Raw genomic sequence first — 18,787 nt, forward strand, 5'->3', positions numbered from 1 at the left:
TTTGAATATCTTCGCAAAGAATGGAAACTTACATGTCCTGGATATTGTAAGCAATTACTGATTGACAATGAGTTGAAACCAGATTATGTAGAGATCTACGTAACTATTACTATGTCCATTCCTAGTACTGGAACTTTTAAAACCACTGGGTTATTTTTCTTATCGGATGGAATAACAGATAATGCTGTCTTGTTCTTTATTGAATATCCTAAAGACTTTAAATGATACGCTATTTATAACATCAGATTGAAGTGTTCCTTTAAGGAGCAGAGATCTGGTTTTTGAGCAGTGTTCTTGGATTAGATTAAATGAGGTAATCTATGTGAAAATGACACATAAGTATTTGTGTCCTTCCTACCAATAGAGAACATACCATTTCAATATAATAGATAATGTGGGTTATGGTATAGTTTCTTAAAGCCCTTTTAAAGTAAGGCTAGATAAAGGGAGTAAAATGGACAAGTTTTAAGAGATAAAAACTCACTAGTGGGATTTCAACAATACTGTATCTGGTTTCTTATGCTAAATACCGTGTTTCCCTGAAAATAAGACCTAGCCGGACAATCAGCTCTAATGCGTCTTTTGGAGCAAAAATTAATATAAGACCCAGTATTATATTATACCCAGTCTTATGTAAGACCCGGTCTTATACAAAAATAAGACCGGGTCTTATATTAATTTTTGCTCCAAAAGACGCAATAGAGCTCATTGTCCAGCTAGGTCTTATTTTGGGGGAAACACTAGCATATTTTGCTACCCTTTATGAGATCACCAAAATGTCGTGGCATGGAATTAACCCCTGGTCATTCGCAAAAGGTGAAAGTATTCACAGACTACAAAGTGGGAGAATAAAGAAAGGTTTTATTAAAGTTAGAGCAGAGAGAAAATGCCCATGGCAGTGTCCAAAGATGAAGGCTGCCTCAGGTAGTAAGGAGAGAAACACTGGAGGGGTGAGGGGTTGCCTGGGCAGAGTCCAGAGTCTGAGAGTGGACAGCTGCATCTAACTTCAGGTTAGCTTTTTCTTGTATAGGAAAGGCGGAGTTGGTTAGGCAAATTGAGGACTGACAGCCTTCTTGGGGTCTGGTTTGTTTGAAGATGATGTTATCTCCGGACTCTGGACTTGGACTCTGTCATGGAGGCCTGGGACTTTAATGCATCGCTAGTAAAAACTGCAAGAAGTTGTAAATTGGATTCCAGTGTCTAGGTGCCTGAGGATTAAGAAACTGCTTTTTCCCAGGTTAGGATGTTGTTAATTAGCGAGGTATGGGTTTACTTGAGAAAGGGAACAGAGTTCTTCAGTTAATCGGTGAGGGGAGAAACAAAACAAACGATCATCAGGATGAATCAAACTGCAAACAGTCTAATTACAGGTGGCTAGATAGCAAGTTATGCAGTGAGTCACACTGCAAACTAGCTAAGTCTAACTGCGTTATTGATTCCCTGAATTTCACCCTTACAATACATATGTTCAGCAATTTTTAAAACGTACTTATATTTTTATATACATATAATGGAGCTAGACTCATTTTGGCATAAGGTCCTTTATGATGGAGTTTCCGATCGCCTCTCTGGTCTCAATTTTTGTTAATCCTCAAGAAAACAAACGGTAAATTGGAAAACAACCATTCAAAAAAACAAAGCAAAAACCCATACCTATTCTAGTATGGCTGTGCTGAGAATTGGTTATTATACCAATTATAATAAAAGGCCCATCTATTAAACACGTAGGAGTTGAGTTGCCTAGGTCCACGCAAAGTGGAAATGGGACCCAGACAGGGGGGAAATCTTGGGTGAAGAAACGACGTTATAAAGGAGTAAAAGACTTATAGCAACGGGTGAAGTTAGGGTGGCAGAGGTTAAGGTCTGAAGAGAAGGGGCAGGGATCGCCGGCGAGAGCTTCCAGCGCGGATCGCAGCCACGCCCAGCTGCGCCACCGCTCCTTCGTTCCTTTCCGGGCTCTGGAGGCGGCCCCGCTGGAAGGGGCAGACCAGCTGGAGAAGCGGGCGGCGGGCGGCGGGCGGGCCCAGGGGGTGGACACGTTGGTGTGAACCTGCGGTGGTTCAAGCGCGGCGCCGGCAGCCATGGCGGGAAGCGAGCCCCGCAGCGGAGGCGTCTCCCCTCAGCCCCATCACAGCGACTGGGGCCGCTTGGAGGCGGCTATCCTCAGCGGCTGGAGGAGCTTCTGGCAGTCGGTGGGCAAGGAGCGGACGGCGCCGAGCGCCTCCCGGGAGGAGGCGGATGAGGAAGTGGATGTGGAGGCCAGTTCCCTGACGCGGTTGCCGGTGAGCGTTGGCCGCCCGCCGCGGAGAACCAAGCGGCCGGGCTGGGTGGGGTTCTCGCCCGGGCGACCTCTAGGGGCCTGGGGACCTCCCAGCGCCCGGGTCTGTGTCTGGCCTCTTCCCTGCAGCCCTTCTGGCAGTGTCGTTACCTGGGAGCAACAGTTGACCAGAAACGCCCTGGCGTAGTGTCCGGAGCTCCGCAGCAGGGCCGAAGGTGACAGCGAAACTCACCTTTAGGGGGCTCCCTGGTATCGAGCCCTCAGGTTTTCAACCCCCAAAACCGGTCTTGGGACTAGGACACCCTGAACGTCAGGTTAAGAAGATACGGAGACCATTCCAGACTTTCTGGTTAGCTTGGGGAAAGCATCTCGTGTTCTCAGCATCTTTTATCCAAAGCTCAGTGTACCGAAACACCGGGGAGTAACGAAAAACACTCAGAGGATATATTGCAGCTGTTACCTTAGCATGTACTTCAAGTAACAGAATTTCCACTCATTTGAAAATAAATGACTAAGTTACAAGTACCTCAAGTTACAACAGGCCACAAGCATCATACACATTCTTTATTGTTAAACTTTTCAGGTGGATCGGAAAATGGAGAGAGGAGAAATTCTTAGAAATTATTAAAATTATGTATCTCACCTGGACTATTGATACCTCCCTCTGACGTCCTTCAGAAATTGACAACTGCAGGCTTGAAATGCCTCCAAGGTTCTCCCCTTTGCAGAACTCCTTGGAAATAATTTAATAGATTTTATAGAGGAACTCAGATGACAGATTTATTCTTTAATGATACAATCAGAAGTTTATCTGCTTGATAAAGGTTTTATGTTGAAGAATAAATTATTTCCTTAAGTACTTTACTCAAATGGTGTGGAAAAATATCCACGAGAAGAGAATGAGCTCATTATTTGCTTGAAAAATACCAGAACAATGGTTGGTTTTTCAATGTTCAGAAATTAAGTGTTCAGTTATGAGTCCCTCCTGATGGTAGGAAAATAACTTCAGAATGATATATTTAATTATTAAAAATACTGACTGTTAAGTTGATCTTTGGTTATCTACATAATAATTCTTTTTTAATTTTGTAATTCGTCATGATAGATTTAAATAACAAGACAGACTGTTCAGTTGACCTTTGGTTTCCCTAGTATAATATAATTTTTTGTAATTGTCAAAAAATGTCCAAAGATTAATTTCCAAATTATTCATCCCTTTTATCTACTTGCTTTCCTCTGTTTCAGATTGATGTACAGCTGTATATTTTGTCATTTCTTTCACCTCATGATCTGTGTCAGTTGGGAAGTACAAGTCATTATTGGAATGAAACTGTACGAGATCCAATTCTGTGGAGATATTTTCTGTTGCGGGATCTTCCTTCTTGGTCTTCTGTTGACTGGAAGTCTCTTCCTGATCTAGAAATCTTAAAAAAGCCTGTATCTGAGGTCACTGACGGTGCATTGTTTGACTACATGGCAGTGTAAGTATTTAGTTTTGTGAATTTAAAGAGAAGATATTTAAGTTGGCTGTATTGCAAGGCAGTAGTACTGCTACTGTGTTTCCCCAAAAATAAGACCTAGCCAGACAATCAGCTCTAATCTTTTGGAGCAAAAATTAATATAAGACCTGGTCTTATTTTACTATTTTATAGTGAAATAATAAAATATAGTATAGTAAAATAGTAAAATAAGACCGGGTCTTATATAATACCGGGTCTTACATTAATTTTTGTTCCAAAAGACACATTAGAGCTGATTGTCCGGCTAGGTCTTATTTTTGGAGAAACGGTACTAATTTAATTTGTTTCATAGATTTTGGGTTTAAGTGTCCTTTTGTAAAAATTGGGGGTTAAGTTAAATTACTTCCTTCATGGAACCCTTTCAACTTTCACATTTTGTTATTTCCCTGTGATGCCTGACTAGAGTATTTGAATAATATAGATAGTTCATATGGCAAGAAGTGAAACTCTTCTTAAAAATTTCATTATCCTTAGAACACTTGTCATTTTGTTAAATAGTAAATTCTTTTCCATATCCAGAAAAGGAATGGCCAGAGATCAGAGAGCAGTTCTTTGGCAGGAAAGAAAATCTTTCTCAAGCTTCTGAGAAATAAGAATTTTGTTACTACCCAAAGCACTAACATTTTCACGTATCATGTAGGTGAGATAATTAATGTTATTGAGCAACTAGATTCTATGAGGGTTGCTTTATGTGCATTTATTTAATCCTCACCTAATAAGGAGGTATTATCCATGTGTTGAGGATATGGAATTGAGGTTCAGAGTGGTTGTGGGTTTGCCTAAGGTCATATAGCTCATTCAGATCGGAACCTCATCATGCTGTCTTAGAAATATAATGTCTTTGGATCTGGATATAACCTGCTTTATTGAAAGCCCCACATTTAAGGCATTGTAAATACAAAGAAAAGAATATTTATGCTTTAGTTAAGAATTGTTTTGCTGTGCTAGATTTAGTAGCTACATACAGGATTTTTCTACATATTTTATTTAAGTTATTCAGGATATTTCCTTATTCTACTCCAGATGGCATTATATCAAGTCTTGCGAGACTGCTTGATTAAAATGCACATTATGTATTGTTACATATAATTTCAACAAGTGCTATGGTACTCTCACTTGCTGGTCATTACCTCTTTATTCTCCCACAACCAACCGTAGCATCAAGTATATCAGATGCTGTGGAACCACATTTTCCCCGGGGATAGTAATAATTGTAGTAATTGACTACCTTTGTTATTTATCATCCTTACAACCCTGGGTTGATTGTTATTGCTCATATAATGCAATTGAAAAAACTGAAGTTCAGACTATGGTGGCTTATATAATTAAAGTGGTGAGGCTTGGGCAGATCTACCTAGCTTCAAAATTGTTTTTTTTTTTTACTTTGTTCTTGAGTTACAGGGTTCCTAAATAAAGATGATTATATTGTTAAGTTAGTAATTGTCTTAACCTTGTTGATTTAGTTAAAGGACTTAAGGTTTTATTTTGACTTGGGTAATTTTGTTGTAATTTTTGATAACGTGGAATTGCTAGTTTAGAAATTCGTAGCTATTGAAAGGAACTGAGTTGTTTCATTTACATGATTCTTAATTTGCTAGGTTATCTGTAAGGACTATTTGAGCCTCTCTGCACACTTAACACTTACTGAAGTGTTACATTTGAGGCTGTTAATAGGAAGTACCTAAGAAATTTGGTTGTATCGGTCCCCTTAGTTATTTCTTTTTTTAACTGCTAGGGACATTTGTGCCAACTACCTGTGTAGTTTATCTTTAGTGCAGTGTTCCTCAATATTGGCTCTATTGACATTTTGGACCAGATGTTATAGGAACTGTCGTGTGCAATGTAGGATGTTTTGCATCATTCCCGGCCTCTCCATGCTAGATACCAGTAGTACCGCCCCGCAACCCCCCTGTTGTGATGTCTCCAGACATTGCCAAATATTTCCTGGGGTGGGGCAGATAGGGGAAGCAAAATCTCCCCAGATTGAGAATCACTGCTCTATGTAGTGGATTTCAACCATTAAAACAAGTGTTAGACCCAGTGTTCCATGAGAGAATCTAAAGGAAAGATTAGAAAGTAAGTAACCACTCCTGTGGAAGAACTTTCTTAGCTTCTGGACCACTACTGCTCCCCTCATGCCTTCTGCTTTTTCCTGTCATGGCACTTGGCATACATGTTATAATGGGGTCTGTCCTCCACTGCCCTCCATGAGGATTAGAACTGTATAGTCAGTGTAGCCCGTGTGTCTAGCAAATTCTCAGTAAATTATAGTTGAGTGAATAACTGGCTTAGTAAGTTTTTTCTGTGTTAATTTTCTAATTGCGACAATTTTATACAGCTATAAAATGTGCTGTCCATATACCAGAAGATCGTCGAAATCTAGCCGTCCTATGTATGGAGCTGTCACCTCATTTTTACACTCGTTGATCATTCAGAATGAACCACGATTTGCTATGTTTGGACCAGGTTTGGAAGAACTGAATACATCTTTGGTGTTGAGTTTGATGTCTTCTGAGGAACTTTGCCCAACAGCTGGCTTGCCTCAGAGGCAGATTGATGGTAATTTTTATATTAATCTACAGTACATAATAATTCAACACTTGGAGTTTGACACTAATGTTAAATAGAAAGAAAGTCATTTTAATTAACTCTTTCATGTTATGAAATTCAGTGATTTGGTGAGTGGGAAACCCCCAGTTCCCAATGGACTGAAAGAATTAATTTACTTTTTATAAGAGGTAAGCTTCCTCTTATTTCCTCAAGTTTGCGTAATCCAGAGTATAAGATTATGTGAAAGTAAATTGTATGTTGCCAAAATGTTGTATTTGTACAGTATGTACCATATTTTAAAAGAATGTTAACAGCGAAAACCATTCAGTATCTGTTATGTGGAAAGTACTTTCATATACTATATATTCAAATTTCAAAAAAGCTAAATTATCACCTTCCCCTTCTTTCTATGGAAAGAAACCAGTAGCAACCATGTAGTTAGTTGCTAATCAGGATATATAATAAATATAAATAACAGTGTAATCTGTCTTATACTTATTAATTTATTTAGAGCACCTATTAGATGCTGAGATGCAGGGATTTAAAACAAGCTACATCAGAAGTCTTTGTCTGCCCTGAAGATACTTGCTCTAGGTGAGGGCAGAGACAAGTGTACATGTGATTTGAACATAACATAATTAGCTACTGGGTAAAAAGATAAGCATCAGAGAAAGCTCAACATTGAAGAGGATGCCTCACATGAGTCATTAGGATGAGAAGGAGTAGGCAATGAAACAAAAAGGGTAAAAGTATTCTAGGCACAGAACTATTAGGCTGGTGCAAAAGTAATTGCAGTTTAAAAGGTTAAAAATAATTGCAAAAACTGCAGTTACTTTTGCACCAACCTAATACATTTCTAAAAGCACAAAGTTCAGTGTGCATGACACATTTGAAGTAGCTTTGTGTGTCTATAGTGGGGCTAGGTGAGAAGACACTTGTATGCCATGCTTATGCCTTTGGAAGCTGTTGAAAGATTTTAAGCTGAGGAGTGAGATGGTCAGATTGCATTTTAGAAAGATCACTCTGGCTCTTTAGTGGGAAATTGATTAGAAGGGTTTTTAAAGACATGTAGAGCCATTAAGAAACCACTATGATTATTGTGACAAAAATATGAGGGATATAGAATTAGCAGTGATGAGGATAACTCCAGGTTTGTGGTATGGTTTTCATATTGGATGATAGTGCCATTCCCTAGGATAAGGAAACACAGGAAGAGAAAGAGAAGCTTTTGAGGAATCTGTATAGGGAGAATGACAGCCATTCTTTGGAATATGTTGACTTTGATAATGCCGAGAGGTACAAGTAGAGCTGCCTGCTGTAAGCAATCCACTTGAATGGAAAGTCTGTTAGGGCAGGAATCTTGTTGGCTTTATTCTTAGCTGTATCTGAGGTGCCATGCACACAGTAGGCACTCCATATATATTTGAAAAAATGAATGAACAAATGACTTTGGATTACTTTGTGCATCCAGATTTCAAGAGCAAGATCTGGACTAGAAATCAAGATTTAGGAATCATTGAGTCCTTATGGACTTGGAAGTTTCTGAGGATGGAGCAGAAGATTGTGAACCAGGGACTGAAATCTTTGGTGACTGTTGGGAGGAAGAGAGTATCAAAGAGAGATTTATAAATGACAAGGTCAAGGAAGTGGAGATGGTACTATAGCTGAATGGTGTGTTTGTCTCAAAGAGATGGAATTGGTGAATAATGGTTAAGACATAATACTAGGGAGTAAAGAGAACCTTGAGATGTGAGAGAATAAGCAACCTTGCTACTTGAAAGTCAACTGCAAGAGAAGCAGTATTCAGGGGCAGGCCAATTTCAGGTAAGGCCATGAGATGGAAGGAACGCTTCAAGAAGAGATTCGGGATATGGGGAAATCTGCTGATTATGAAATGGCAATTTCATTCTCCAAACAGTAGCTGCAGTGATTGTTTGGAAATGTCAATCTAATTATGGCTCAAACCCTGCAAGATCAGGGAGGAAGAGAGGGATGGGTCGGTCATTGGCAAGGTGGTACAGAACAGCATGACGAGCATACTGGGCTGAGGTTAGATGTCTTGAGAGGGGAATCTCTGGAAAATAAACCAATGAAAACAAAGATCATGGTAGAATTTGTTTCTGTGATCTCTTTGGGGGAGGTGTGTGTGGGGGAGAGTTGTACACCAGACCTTGTGGCTAGAGGAGTCAGTCACTTGGTCTGATATGCTTGCAGTACCAGCCACCAAAATCTCGGTATATTGTTGCCTGGAATGGTGACATAAGATGGCATAGCTTACTTGGATAACTTGATTATAATGCAGGGACGAGGATATGAAAGATAGAGTTGTCCTAATGAGGCAAGTAGGGGCAGATTATATTAACGTTTTGTTTATCTGAAGAGCAGTGGCTTTGAAAGAAAGAGACATAATTAGATAGGCATTTTTAATGATTCTCCAACTGCTGTCAGAAGAATGGTAGCAGGGGGCAAAAGTGGATGTAGAAACTGGTTTGAAGTGATTGCAGGAGTCCAGGTGAGAGATGATGACTAAAAGATGGGAGTGAGGATGGAGAAAAATGGAGCCATGTAAGAGGACATTTATGTATCAAAGAGAAGTAGAGCCATGGAAGAAGAGAAGGATCTTCCTGAGAGGCAAGAGGAGAATCAGCCCCTGAATGTTAACACATCCAAAAGAAGGAAGAGGTTTAGGAAGGACAACTAACAATGTTGAATGATTCTGATACAAAGTAATAAGAAGCTAGTACTATGTAGCACTTGTTATTTATTTAGCACTTGTTATTTACCCGGCACTCTAATCGGAGTGTTACATATGTAATCTCTTTTAATGCTTACAAAAATTTGAAGTATGTATTATTTCTATATTTTGTTGACAAAACTGAGGCTTTCAAAAACATGGCTATATGTAACAAATTCAAGATTCTAACCCAAGTCTAATTCCAGAAACCTGCCATATTTCCTCAATTATCTAAATTGCCATTTGGTGACTCCCCATTAATTTAAAACCACTTTTTCAGAGGAGTGAAAAAGTCATTTCATTGATTGTATACATGTAGTATAAAACTAATGAGAAACATGAAAATGTGAAAATGAGTCTTAGTCCTGAGGATAAATAGTAATAGCTGTTATGACACAGCTGCTATGGATATGATGATAAAGTTAATGATGATAGTGATGATGATAGGAAAATGAATGTTATAAGCTTAGCAGTTTTTTGTTCTTTATATTTTTATTACTAATGTGAATGGAAGTTGCAAACAGCATCTTTTTTCCAACATGAACTTCATTCTAAAACTATATATAACTTGTCAGAATATTTTGTTTGCTCTTCTTGCTCACACTGGGTACTTTTTTTTTTCAATTTGATTTTTTGCTGTCTTTATTAATGACTTATTTTGATAACTGTAATTTTATCCTTTAGGTATTGGATCAGGAGTCAATTTTCAATTGAGCAATCAACATAAATTCAACATCCTTATATTATATTCAACTACCAGGTAAGGCTACCTACTTGGTGACTTACCTGAGACATCAGCACTGGAATATTTTTGGAGGATGTAGCCTGTTAGGTGTCTTCTTATGTTTTATGTTTATATTTTTCTTGTAGAAAGGAAAGAGATAGAGCAAGAGAAGAGCATACAAGTGCAGTTAACAAGATGTTCAGTCTACAGAATGAAGGGGATGATCGACTAGGAACCCAGTACAGTGTAATTCCACAAATTCGGAAGGTGTGCGAAGTTGTTGATGGGTTCATCTATGTTGCAAATGCTGAAGCTCATAAAAGTAAGCATTATCTTATTTTCTTTTTAAAAGTGCTTTCTTTGCAAAGCAAATGAGAATGTGTTTTTAGGCTTTACTGTGGCTTCTTAAGAATATACTGGTTAATTTTATCAATGTGATTTTATGACCATTCCTGTTAATAGTGGGTTCTTAAACCTTGATGTGCATTAGGATCACCTGCGGAGCTTGTTAAAAACACAGCTGCCTGATTCCTACCCTTGTGGATTATGACTCATAGATTTGGATTGTTTCTTGGGCATCTGTTTTTTTTAAACAAGCACCTACAGAATTCTGATGCATACCAAAAATAGATACTATAACGACATAGAATTTTTTTGTTGTATGCTTCTGCACTTTTTGTTATTGCTGTTTTGACTGCTTCTAGCCATATTCAAATAATTCATGCAGATAACTGAAAAATTTTACTATTGCTTTAATTATCCAGATAGTAGAGACAAAAAAATCAAAATGAAATGACCATTGTCAAGAGATAAAGCCATCAATGGAACCAGACCCAGAGATCACTTGGATGTTGGCACTCTCAGAAAGGAACATTAAAATAACTATGAATAATATTAAAGGATATAGTGAAAAAGGTGGACAATATGTGTGAACAGATAGGGATTTTCAGCAGAGAGAAGCTATGAAAGAGGAAAAAGGAAATGCTAAATATGAAAAATATGATAGGCGAACAGTTCTTTCAATGGACCTATCAACAAAGGAAACCTTCAGTGTGCCTGAAGATAGATAAGTTGAAATTATACAAATTAAAACACAAAGAAGAAAAAGAGTAGGATTGGGGAACAGAGTCTCAAAGAGCTGGGAGAACCTATCAAGTGACTTAACTCAGATCAGCAAACTTTTTCTTGAAGGGCCAGGTAGTAAATATTTTAGACATATGAGCCATGTCATCTCTCAGTTACTCAATTCTGCTGTTATATAGCACAAGACTAGCCATAAACAGTTTGTAAATTAATGATCATGGGTGTTTTCCAAAAACTTTTATTTATAAAAACAGATCTGCAGAATGTAGTATGCCAACCCCGGTCTAACTTATTTGTATAATTGGAGTCCCAAACTAAGGGAGTAAGAATAGGGAAAAAGAAACTTTTGAACACATAATGGCCAAAATTATTTTGAAATTACTAAAAGACAACAAGCCGCAGATCCAAGATGCTCAGAGAACGCCAAACCTGATAAATAAAAATCACATCTATATATATCATAGCCAAACTGGTGAAAACCAAAGACAAAGAGAATATCTAGAAGATAGCCAAAGTGAAAGGAAATCTACATATAGAGGGACAAAGATAAGGACAGAGACTTCTTGACAGAATTGCTGGAAGCTAGAAGGCAATGAAGGGAAATCTTTGTAATATTGCAAAGAGATGAAAATCTTATATCCATTAAGGAAATCTATTAAAAATGAAGGCAAACAAAACCTGAGAAAATTCTTTATCAGCAGATGTGTGCTGGAAGAAGTATTAAAGTAAGCTCTTCAGGCAGGACAATGCAATACGAGTTGGAAAATTGCATCTACAAAAAGAAATGAACTCTGGGATGGAAACAAATAGCTATATATAAAAGCTTTTTTCTCTAATTTTAATTTAATAATATACTTATATGAAGGAAAATAGTACCTACCAATGTATTGTGGGCATATGATATTTTTAAGTAAAACATGATAACAATATACAGCATGAAAGGGAAGAAATGGAAATATACTCTTAAAAGCTTCTTCTATATGTGATGTTATGTAATACTACTTAAAGATAGGCTGGTATAAGTTTAAAACGTAAATCCTTGAGCAACCACTAAAAAAAAGTGTAACAGAGGTATAACTAAGTAAGCCAGTAGTGAAGATAAAATGGAATCATTAAAAACTTTAGTCTGTAAGAAGGCAGGAAAAGAGAAAAAAAAGAATAAAGAACAGAGGAACAAGTCAAAATCCAAGAGGTCTATGGTAGATTTAAATGTCCTGTGTTGATAATTACATTAAATGTTTGTTTTCTGTTAGCATATAACAGATCATCTTCAACCTAGTGACTTAAACCACCTATTTGTTAGCTCACAGTTCTTTGTGTCAGAAGTCTAATCATGGCATGGCCTGATTCTCAGCTTAGGATCTTACAGACTGAAATTAGGGTATCAGATGGTTGCATCCCTTTCTGGAGGCTCTGGGTGGAAATATGCTTCCTAGCTCTCTCAAGTTATTTATTGGCTGAATTCAGTTCCTTAATGTTGTAGGACTGAGGTCCCTGTTTCCTTGCTGGTTGTTAGCTGGGGGCTGCTCTCAGCTTCTAGAGGCCATCTTCATTCCTTGTCATGTGACTCCCTCTGTCTTCAAATCCAGTGGAGAATCTCTCACAAGGGAGGAAGAACCTCATTCCTTTTAAGGGCTCCCTTGATTAGGTCAGGTTCACTGAAGACAATATCCATTTCTTAAAGTCAACTGTATCTTATAATACAGCCTAGTCACTGCAATGATATTCCATCCTATTTGCAGACTCCTCCCACACTCAAGGGGAAGAGATTATTTAAGAGTGTAAGTCACTGGGGATCATGTTAGAATTCTGCATACCACAAAATGTCAGTGATTTACACACTCCCGTGAAAGGCGAAGATTGTCAGTTTGCAGGAAAAAAAAGGTAGACCCAATTATATGTTTAAATTTTTGAAATTAAAATCTTTGAAGTAAAGGGTAGTGATAGCTACAGAATTTAAGAGGAAAATACATTGAAGTATTTTTGCTTTTAAACTATAGAGACATCTGAATGGTACTGTGATTTTTCCCCCCTCTGATTTCACCTAAATTCCTACCCTCGTAAGGCTATGTAATGTAATTTTATAACAGATCAGCAAATGAACAAAGCAATAGAGGTAGTTTGTTATGTTTGGACCGTGGTAATTTTTTGGTTTCCTTGTTTTGCTAGTTTTTAATTTCATTATTTTAAAAATCATTACAAGTAATGCAAATTGAGAGTTTTGACTATATTCCTTAGGACATCAATGGCAAGATGAAATTTCTCGTATTATGGCAATGACAGATCCAGCTTTTGGATCTTCAGAAAGACCAATGCTGGTTTTATCCTGTATTTCTCAAGCGAGTGTAAAAAGAATGCCTTGTTTTTATTTGGCCCATGAGCTGCATCTGAATCATCTAAACCAACCATGGATGGTAAGATCTTTTCATCTCTAGTGAGAAAAATCTTATTTTATATTTCACTCTATTTTTTATTTGATTTTATTCTTTCCTCCTTACCCTCTTTAATGAAATAGCATTCTAAAGTCAGTTTTAATAGCTTAATTGGTGGGAGATATTTGATTGGTGTCAGTAAGTCTCAGCTGATCATTTGCTCCCTCTCTGATCTTTTATGTCACAGCTGATTTTATGTCACAGCCTCTCCTGTCATGGATATAGTGAGATAGTAATCGGGGATTGTTTATTTTAGATGCCACTGTCATGCTTTTTTTCAGCATTTATGTTTTATGCTTTAAGGGCCATCAAAAATACAGATTCCACCTTATAGTTTCTTGCTCTCCAGATTTTCTTTTAACATGGAATCTTTTCATCAAATGAAACCTTACACGAAAGCCCCTAGGTAAAATAAAGAAAAATTAATATTGGAAATACTTTTGCTGAAAAAATTAGAGAATCTTCTTCCTTCTTTTCTCTCTCCATTCCATGAAGCCCTGGAGACTCTTTGGAACACAGTTTGAAAGCTACTAATAAAGGTGTGCCTTCCTGAGTGGTGGGAGTTTTAGCTTACCGGAGGAGGAGGGGCAGGCTTAAAGACACATTTTTATCATCATATTTATATTTATAAGGCATCATATTTATCCGCTGACTACCTGGATTCATTCAAAACTTTCCTTTTCAAAGTTGATCTTTTTAGAGGAATTTTTTTTTGCCTCATACATACAAACAAGTTATGGAAATGGTGATCTTCCCATGTTCCAAGATAAGTAATAAGCTTCATATTGGAAATAATTACGACATAAGAGATCGTATTTTTTATTTAAGCTCTCTAGAAGACAAAACTTGAGTGACTCATCCAAAGTTTACTGGGACTTTTTTAGTGTTTTTTGTTTGTTTGTTTTTGTTTTTGCTTTTTTAGTGTCTACAGAAATGTCCCTCAAAAGATTTTGGACATAGTTTCCTGTCGATAATGGTCTCTCTTATCTGCTCATAGGTCCAGGATACAGAGGCTGAAACTCTAACTGGTTTTTTGAATGGCATTCAGTGGATTCTTGAAGAAGTACAATCCAAGCATGCAAGATGATCATTTTAGACCTTGGGAACTGAAACCATGTGACACTTGTTATAAAGGCCGTGATGATGTGGATATTTGCTCAATCAGCTCATTTTGTCCTGCCTTTTTGCAGGTAGGCTTTATATTGGATAGCTGTAGCTGCTGTGTTTTTAACATGATTTTTGCTTTTTACCTTAAATCAATACAAGAAAAAAAGTTGCAGTGCTAGCATTTATCCCCAAAATGAACATTTTAAGATTTTTTTTGATAATTTTTATATTTTCTGTCTTTTTAAAAAAATATTAAAGTCTATACAAAACAAGTTTCTGGCTCTCATTCTTTGTGGTTTCTGTTCTTTTCAGTTCAAAGATAGTCCTAGTGGGGAATAGCAAATTTGCTAAGCTTTCTATAGGTTCTTTTCAAGGGTCCTTAAATGGTTATCAGACAAGAAGTTTTTATCTATTTTTAATAAATATATTGCGTAAAAACTAGAATATTCTGGAATGGCATTTAATATTATGGCCATACAATTTGTTTTTTTCTGAAACAGTAGAAATTAACTTTATATTATATTTAATATTAATTCAGTGAAAATAATTTTTCCTGGAAGTTCTTGATATTTTCAGATAATTTTGAAAGCTCATAAGGTACTAAAACCAAATTTTATTTCATACTCACAGAGAAAATTTCCAGAGATTCACAAGGTCCTATGACCTCCCCCTCACAAAGTGCTTGCACTTGGCAGAGGAAACATTACAGCCCTCCTATCTCATTGGAAATGCAGAATTTTAAGATTATAATAAAAATAGTATGTTTTATGGTGCTGCCCCCAAGATAATAGCCTTCATCCCATGAGTGGGTGCTGTCCCAAAGAAGGGAGCCCCCACATCTCAGGTACACTTATCCAGAATGTAGCTTCAGCAACTTGTAGTTGGGGGCAGGATGAGAAGTACTGACACCTTGCTCTTCCCAGGAAGTCGTGGAGAGGCAATGCTGTTTCCTGGGTTGCTGTAGTCTAGATTGGAGTTTCCATCTTGCTGAGTTGGAGGAGGGAAACTAGGGAGTGAGTCTGGGTTCAAATCCCGGAGAACCTTGCTGTTAATTAAGTTTTAGTGGATTTTTTTTTTAATGTTTCTTCATTTGCAGTATGCTCTTAGTACCACACAAATATGATTGTTTTATTTTCCCAATGAATTGGCCCTCTTATAATTGTGAAATGTCCTTTTTGCTGATTATACTCATTGTCTTGAAATCCATTCTCTAATATTAATATAACCACTTCAGCTATAAAAATATATATATTGCTATATTGGTACATCTTTTCTATCCATTCATAGTCAACTTGAATCTGTATTTTAAATGTATCTCTTGTAAGTAGAGTATAATAAATCTTGTTTTTTTCTATTCTGACACTACCTACATTTTAATTAGAATGTTTAGACCATTTAATGTGATTATTGATATGATTGGGTTAAGATCTACCATTTTATTGTTTGTTTTTTATTTTTCCCTTCTTCACCATGTTGTTTCTCCATTCCTTCTTTCCTGTCTATTTTGGATTATTTTAATATTTTTAAAAATCCGTGTAAATTTTTCTATTAGTTTTTTTGCATTTTTAGAGGTTGCTGTAGTGATTGCAACATAATCTTAGCTTTTCAAAATTTTCTTAATATAGTACCAATTTTTGTAATATGTAGAAATGTTTCAATTATGTAGGTCCAATTATTCTTTTCACCACTTTTTTTGCTACAGCTGTTAAATGTGTTACAACTATAAATGTTATAAATTCCAGAAGACAACATTCCAGTTTTTGCTGATACAGTCATATATATTATAAAGAAATTAAAAGAAAAAAAAATGAAAGTATTTTTTTTTCAAGATATATCAAATCCTGGGTTGACAGTTTTATTCTTTCAGTTCTTTCAAGATGTTCTTTTGTTCTCTTTTAGCCTCTGTGATTTCTAAATAATTCACTAATTGCATCTTTATTCCCTTGTATGTAATTTGTCTATTTTTTTTCCTGCTTTCACGTTTACCCTTTATCTTGGTTTTTAATAGTTTCACGACAATGTCCCTAGTCTGGCCACCTTTATATTCGTCCAACCTAGGGGTTATTCAGAAATTTATGTCATTCACCAAGTTTGGGAAATTTTGGCTCATAATTTTGTCAAATATATTTTCTTCCTATTCTCTTCTCTTTTTCCCCCTTGAGTCTCTATTGTATAATACATGTGTTACACCATTTGTTATTATTTAACCTGTCCCTGGGGCTTTGCTCATTTTTTTCAATCGTGTTTCTTTCTATTCTTTAGTTGGGACCATTTCAGTTGATAAATCTTCAAGTTCCTAAACTCTTTTCTATTTTATCTCTCTTTTCCTGTTAAACCAATCTCATGAATTTTTAGTTTAGATACTGTATTGGTTCTACAATTTCCTTCTGGTTCTTTTTGTTCTATGTTTCTTCTTAGATTTCCTTTTTTTCACTGAGAGCATATGTTCCTTTATATCACTGAGAATGGTTGTAATTCCTGCTCTAAAAAAATCCTTGTTTACTAATTCCAAAATCTGGAAGGGTTTTAGTTGGTTTTCTTTTACTAAGGGAATGAGTGTCATTCTCATTTTTCTTTGTATGTTGCAGAATTTTGTATTCTGGAAAATATGAATGTTAAGTTATGGAAACTCTGAATTCTGCTTTTTTTCCCCAATGAGTGATATTTCTTTTGTTTAAACAATTAACATGGTTAAACATAAATTGCAAACTCTGTTCCTTGGGCAACAGGTGTAATCTCATTTCGTATCTTTTTTCTTTAAGTGAGTGGCTTATTGTTTTTGCACACAAGTTTCAGCCAAAGATACAGATACAATTTGGGGATTCCCTTCCTGGCTTTTTCTTTTCTAAGATTCCCTTTTTCTCCCTAGTGGCTGCAATTGCCTTGTGTCAGTACTTCTCATTCCCAAGGCCAGAAAGGCTGTGATTATTTTACTAGACCCCATGCTAAGATGTGTACCCACAATGCCCACAACCCCCAAACTACAAGTTAAAAAATAGTGGGAAATTACTCTGTAGAACTTCCCTCCTTTGAGTGCATGCTTCCCACCAGAATTTGCCTGCTTCTCTTCACTATTCAGTGTTGTAAGGTAGCTGCCTTTTTGAATTACGTCCTTTGCAGAAGAGTTAGTCTAGTAGGAAATTGTTGAGCCTTTCCCAAAACCAAGAACATTCTGGCATTTTGTCTATCTCTTTGCATTATTGTTTCGGTGGTGGCTCTAGGGATTATAATATGCATATGGAAATAGAATATTAGGTTGACTTTGTTTTTCTTTTCAGCACTTGAAAGATATAATTCCATTACCTTTGGCTTGCATTATTTCTGACAGTGTCAGCCATCATTGCTATTTTTATTCCCTAAATTGAGTGTGTCATGCTTCCCTGGCTGCTTTAAATTTTTTTCTTTATTTTTAATTTCCAGCAGTTTGACTTTGATGTGTCTAGGTGTGTTTTTTGTTGTTATTGTTTTTTTTTTTTTTTTTTTTTTTTTTTTTTTTTTTTTTTTACTTTTGAACTAAAGTAAAGGACTAAACCTCATGGATCTTTCATTGACTGTCTTTCATCAATTTTGGAAAAAGTTTAGCTAGTATCTTTAAATATTTCCTCTGCCCAATTCTTTCTCTCCATAGCTTCTGGAACTGCAGTTGTGTTGTATATTAGATAGATCATTTGATATTGTCCCACAGGTCTCTGATGATGTTATTTTTAATTTTATTTTTTTCTCTTCATTTTTCAGTTTAATTATTTTTTTTGACCTGTCTTTGAGTTTACTGTTCTTTTTTTCCTATTCTGTCTAGTCTCTTATATCCATCCATGAAAATTTTAGTCATCTTTTTGTTCTAAAATTTCATTTCGATCTCTTTTAGCACGTCCCTTTTTCTGCTAAAATTGTCTCTTCAGTCATTCTATCTTTTCCACTACATTCTTTAACATATTAAATAATTATTTTAAAAATCATTTTCTACTTCTAGGTTATCTGTGAGCACACCTCTGTTGACTATTTTTTCTCTTGATTTTTCCTATTTCTTTATATGTCTCAAAAAATACATATGCAGGGAATTTTTCTTTAAGAGAATAGTAGACTGTAAACTAGATAATACTTTTTTGTGTATCTTTTGTTTTTCATGCAGGTTAATCCATCCTTTTTTATCAGTCAGCCAGGGTGAGTTAGAGCTGAGCCATATCTTTATTTAATTTACCTCTTTTTCAAATCAGATTATATCTCTCATTGCCTTTATACTAATCCCCACCAAGGGGATGATTTTCTTGATACTATAATCTGTGCCACCACCAAGGAGCTGATTTTATTGATATTATAATCTGGAAAGGGTTTGGGTTGCCTATGTACTCAGTTTCCGTT

At 36.4% G+C, this 18,787-nt stretch overlaps 1 protein-coding gene across 1 annotated transcript; it reads left to right on the forward strand.

Moving 5' to 3' along the window:
• The first annotated feature begins 1,714 nt into the window (after positions 1-1,714).
• Positions 1,715-14,689, forward strand: FBXO4 (F-box protein 4). Its single transcript, XM_033109843.1, has 7 exons — positions 1,715-2,282; positions 3,524-3,759; positions 6,137-6,357; positions 9,767-9,842; positions 9,953-10,128; positions 13,128-13,303; positions 14,319-14,689. Exons 1-7 carry the CDS (start codon positions 2,082-2,084, stop codon positions 14,406-14,408), a joined length of 1,176 nt encoding a protein of 391 aa, XP_032965734.1. The 5' UTR covers positions 1,715-2,081; the 3' UTR covers positions 14,409-14,689.
• The last annotated feature ends 4,098 nt before the right edge of the window (positions 14,690-18,787 follow it).

This window comes from Rhinolophus ferrumequinum, chromosome 7 (assembly GCF_004115265.2).
Source record: "Rhinolophus ferrumequinum isolate MPI-CBG mRhiFer1 chromosome 7, mRhiFer1_v1.p, whole genome shotgun sequence".
In the NCBI taxonomy this organism is placed as follows: Eukaryota; Metazoa; Chordata; class Mammalia; order Chiroptera; family Rhinolophidae; genus Rhinolophus; species Rhinolophus ferrumequinum.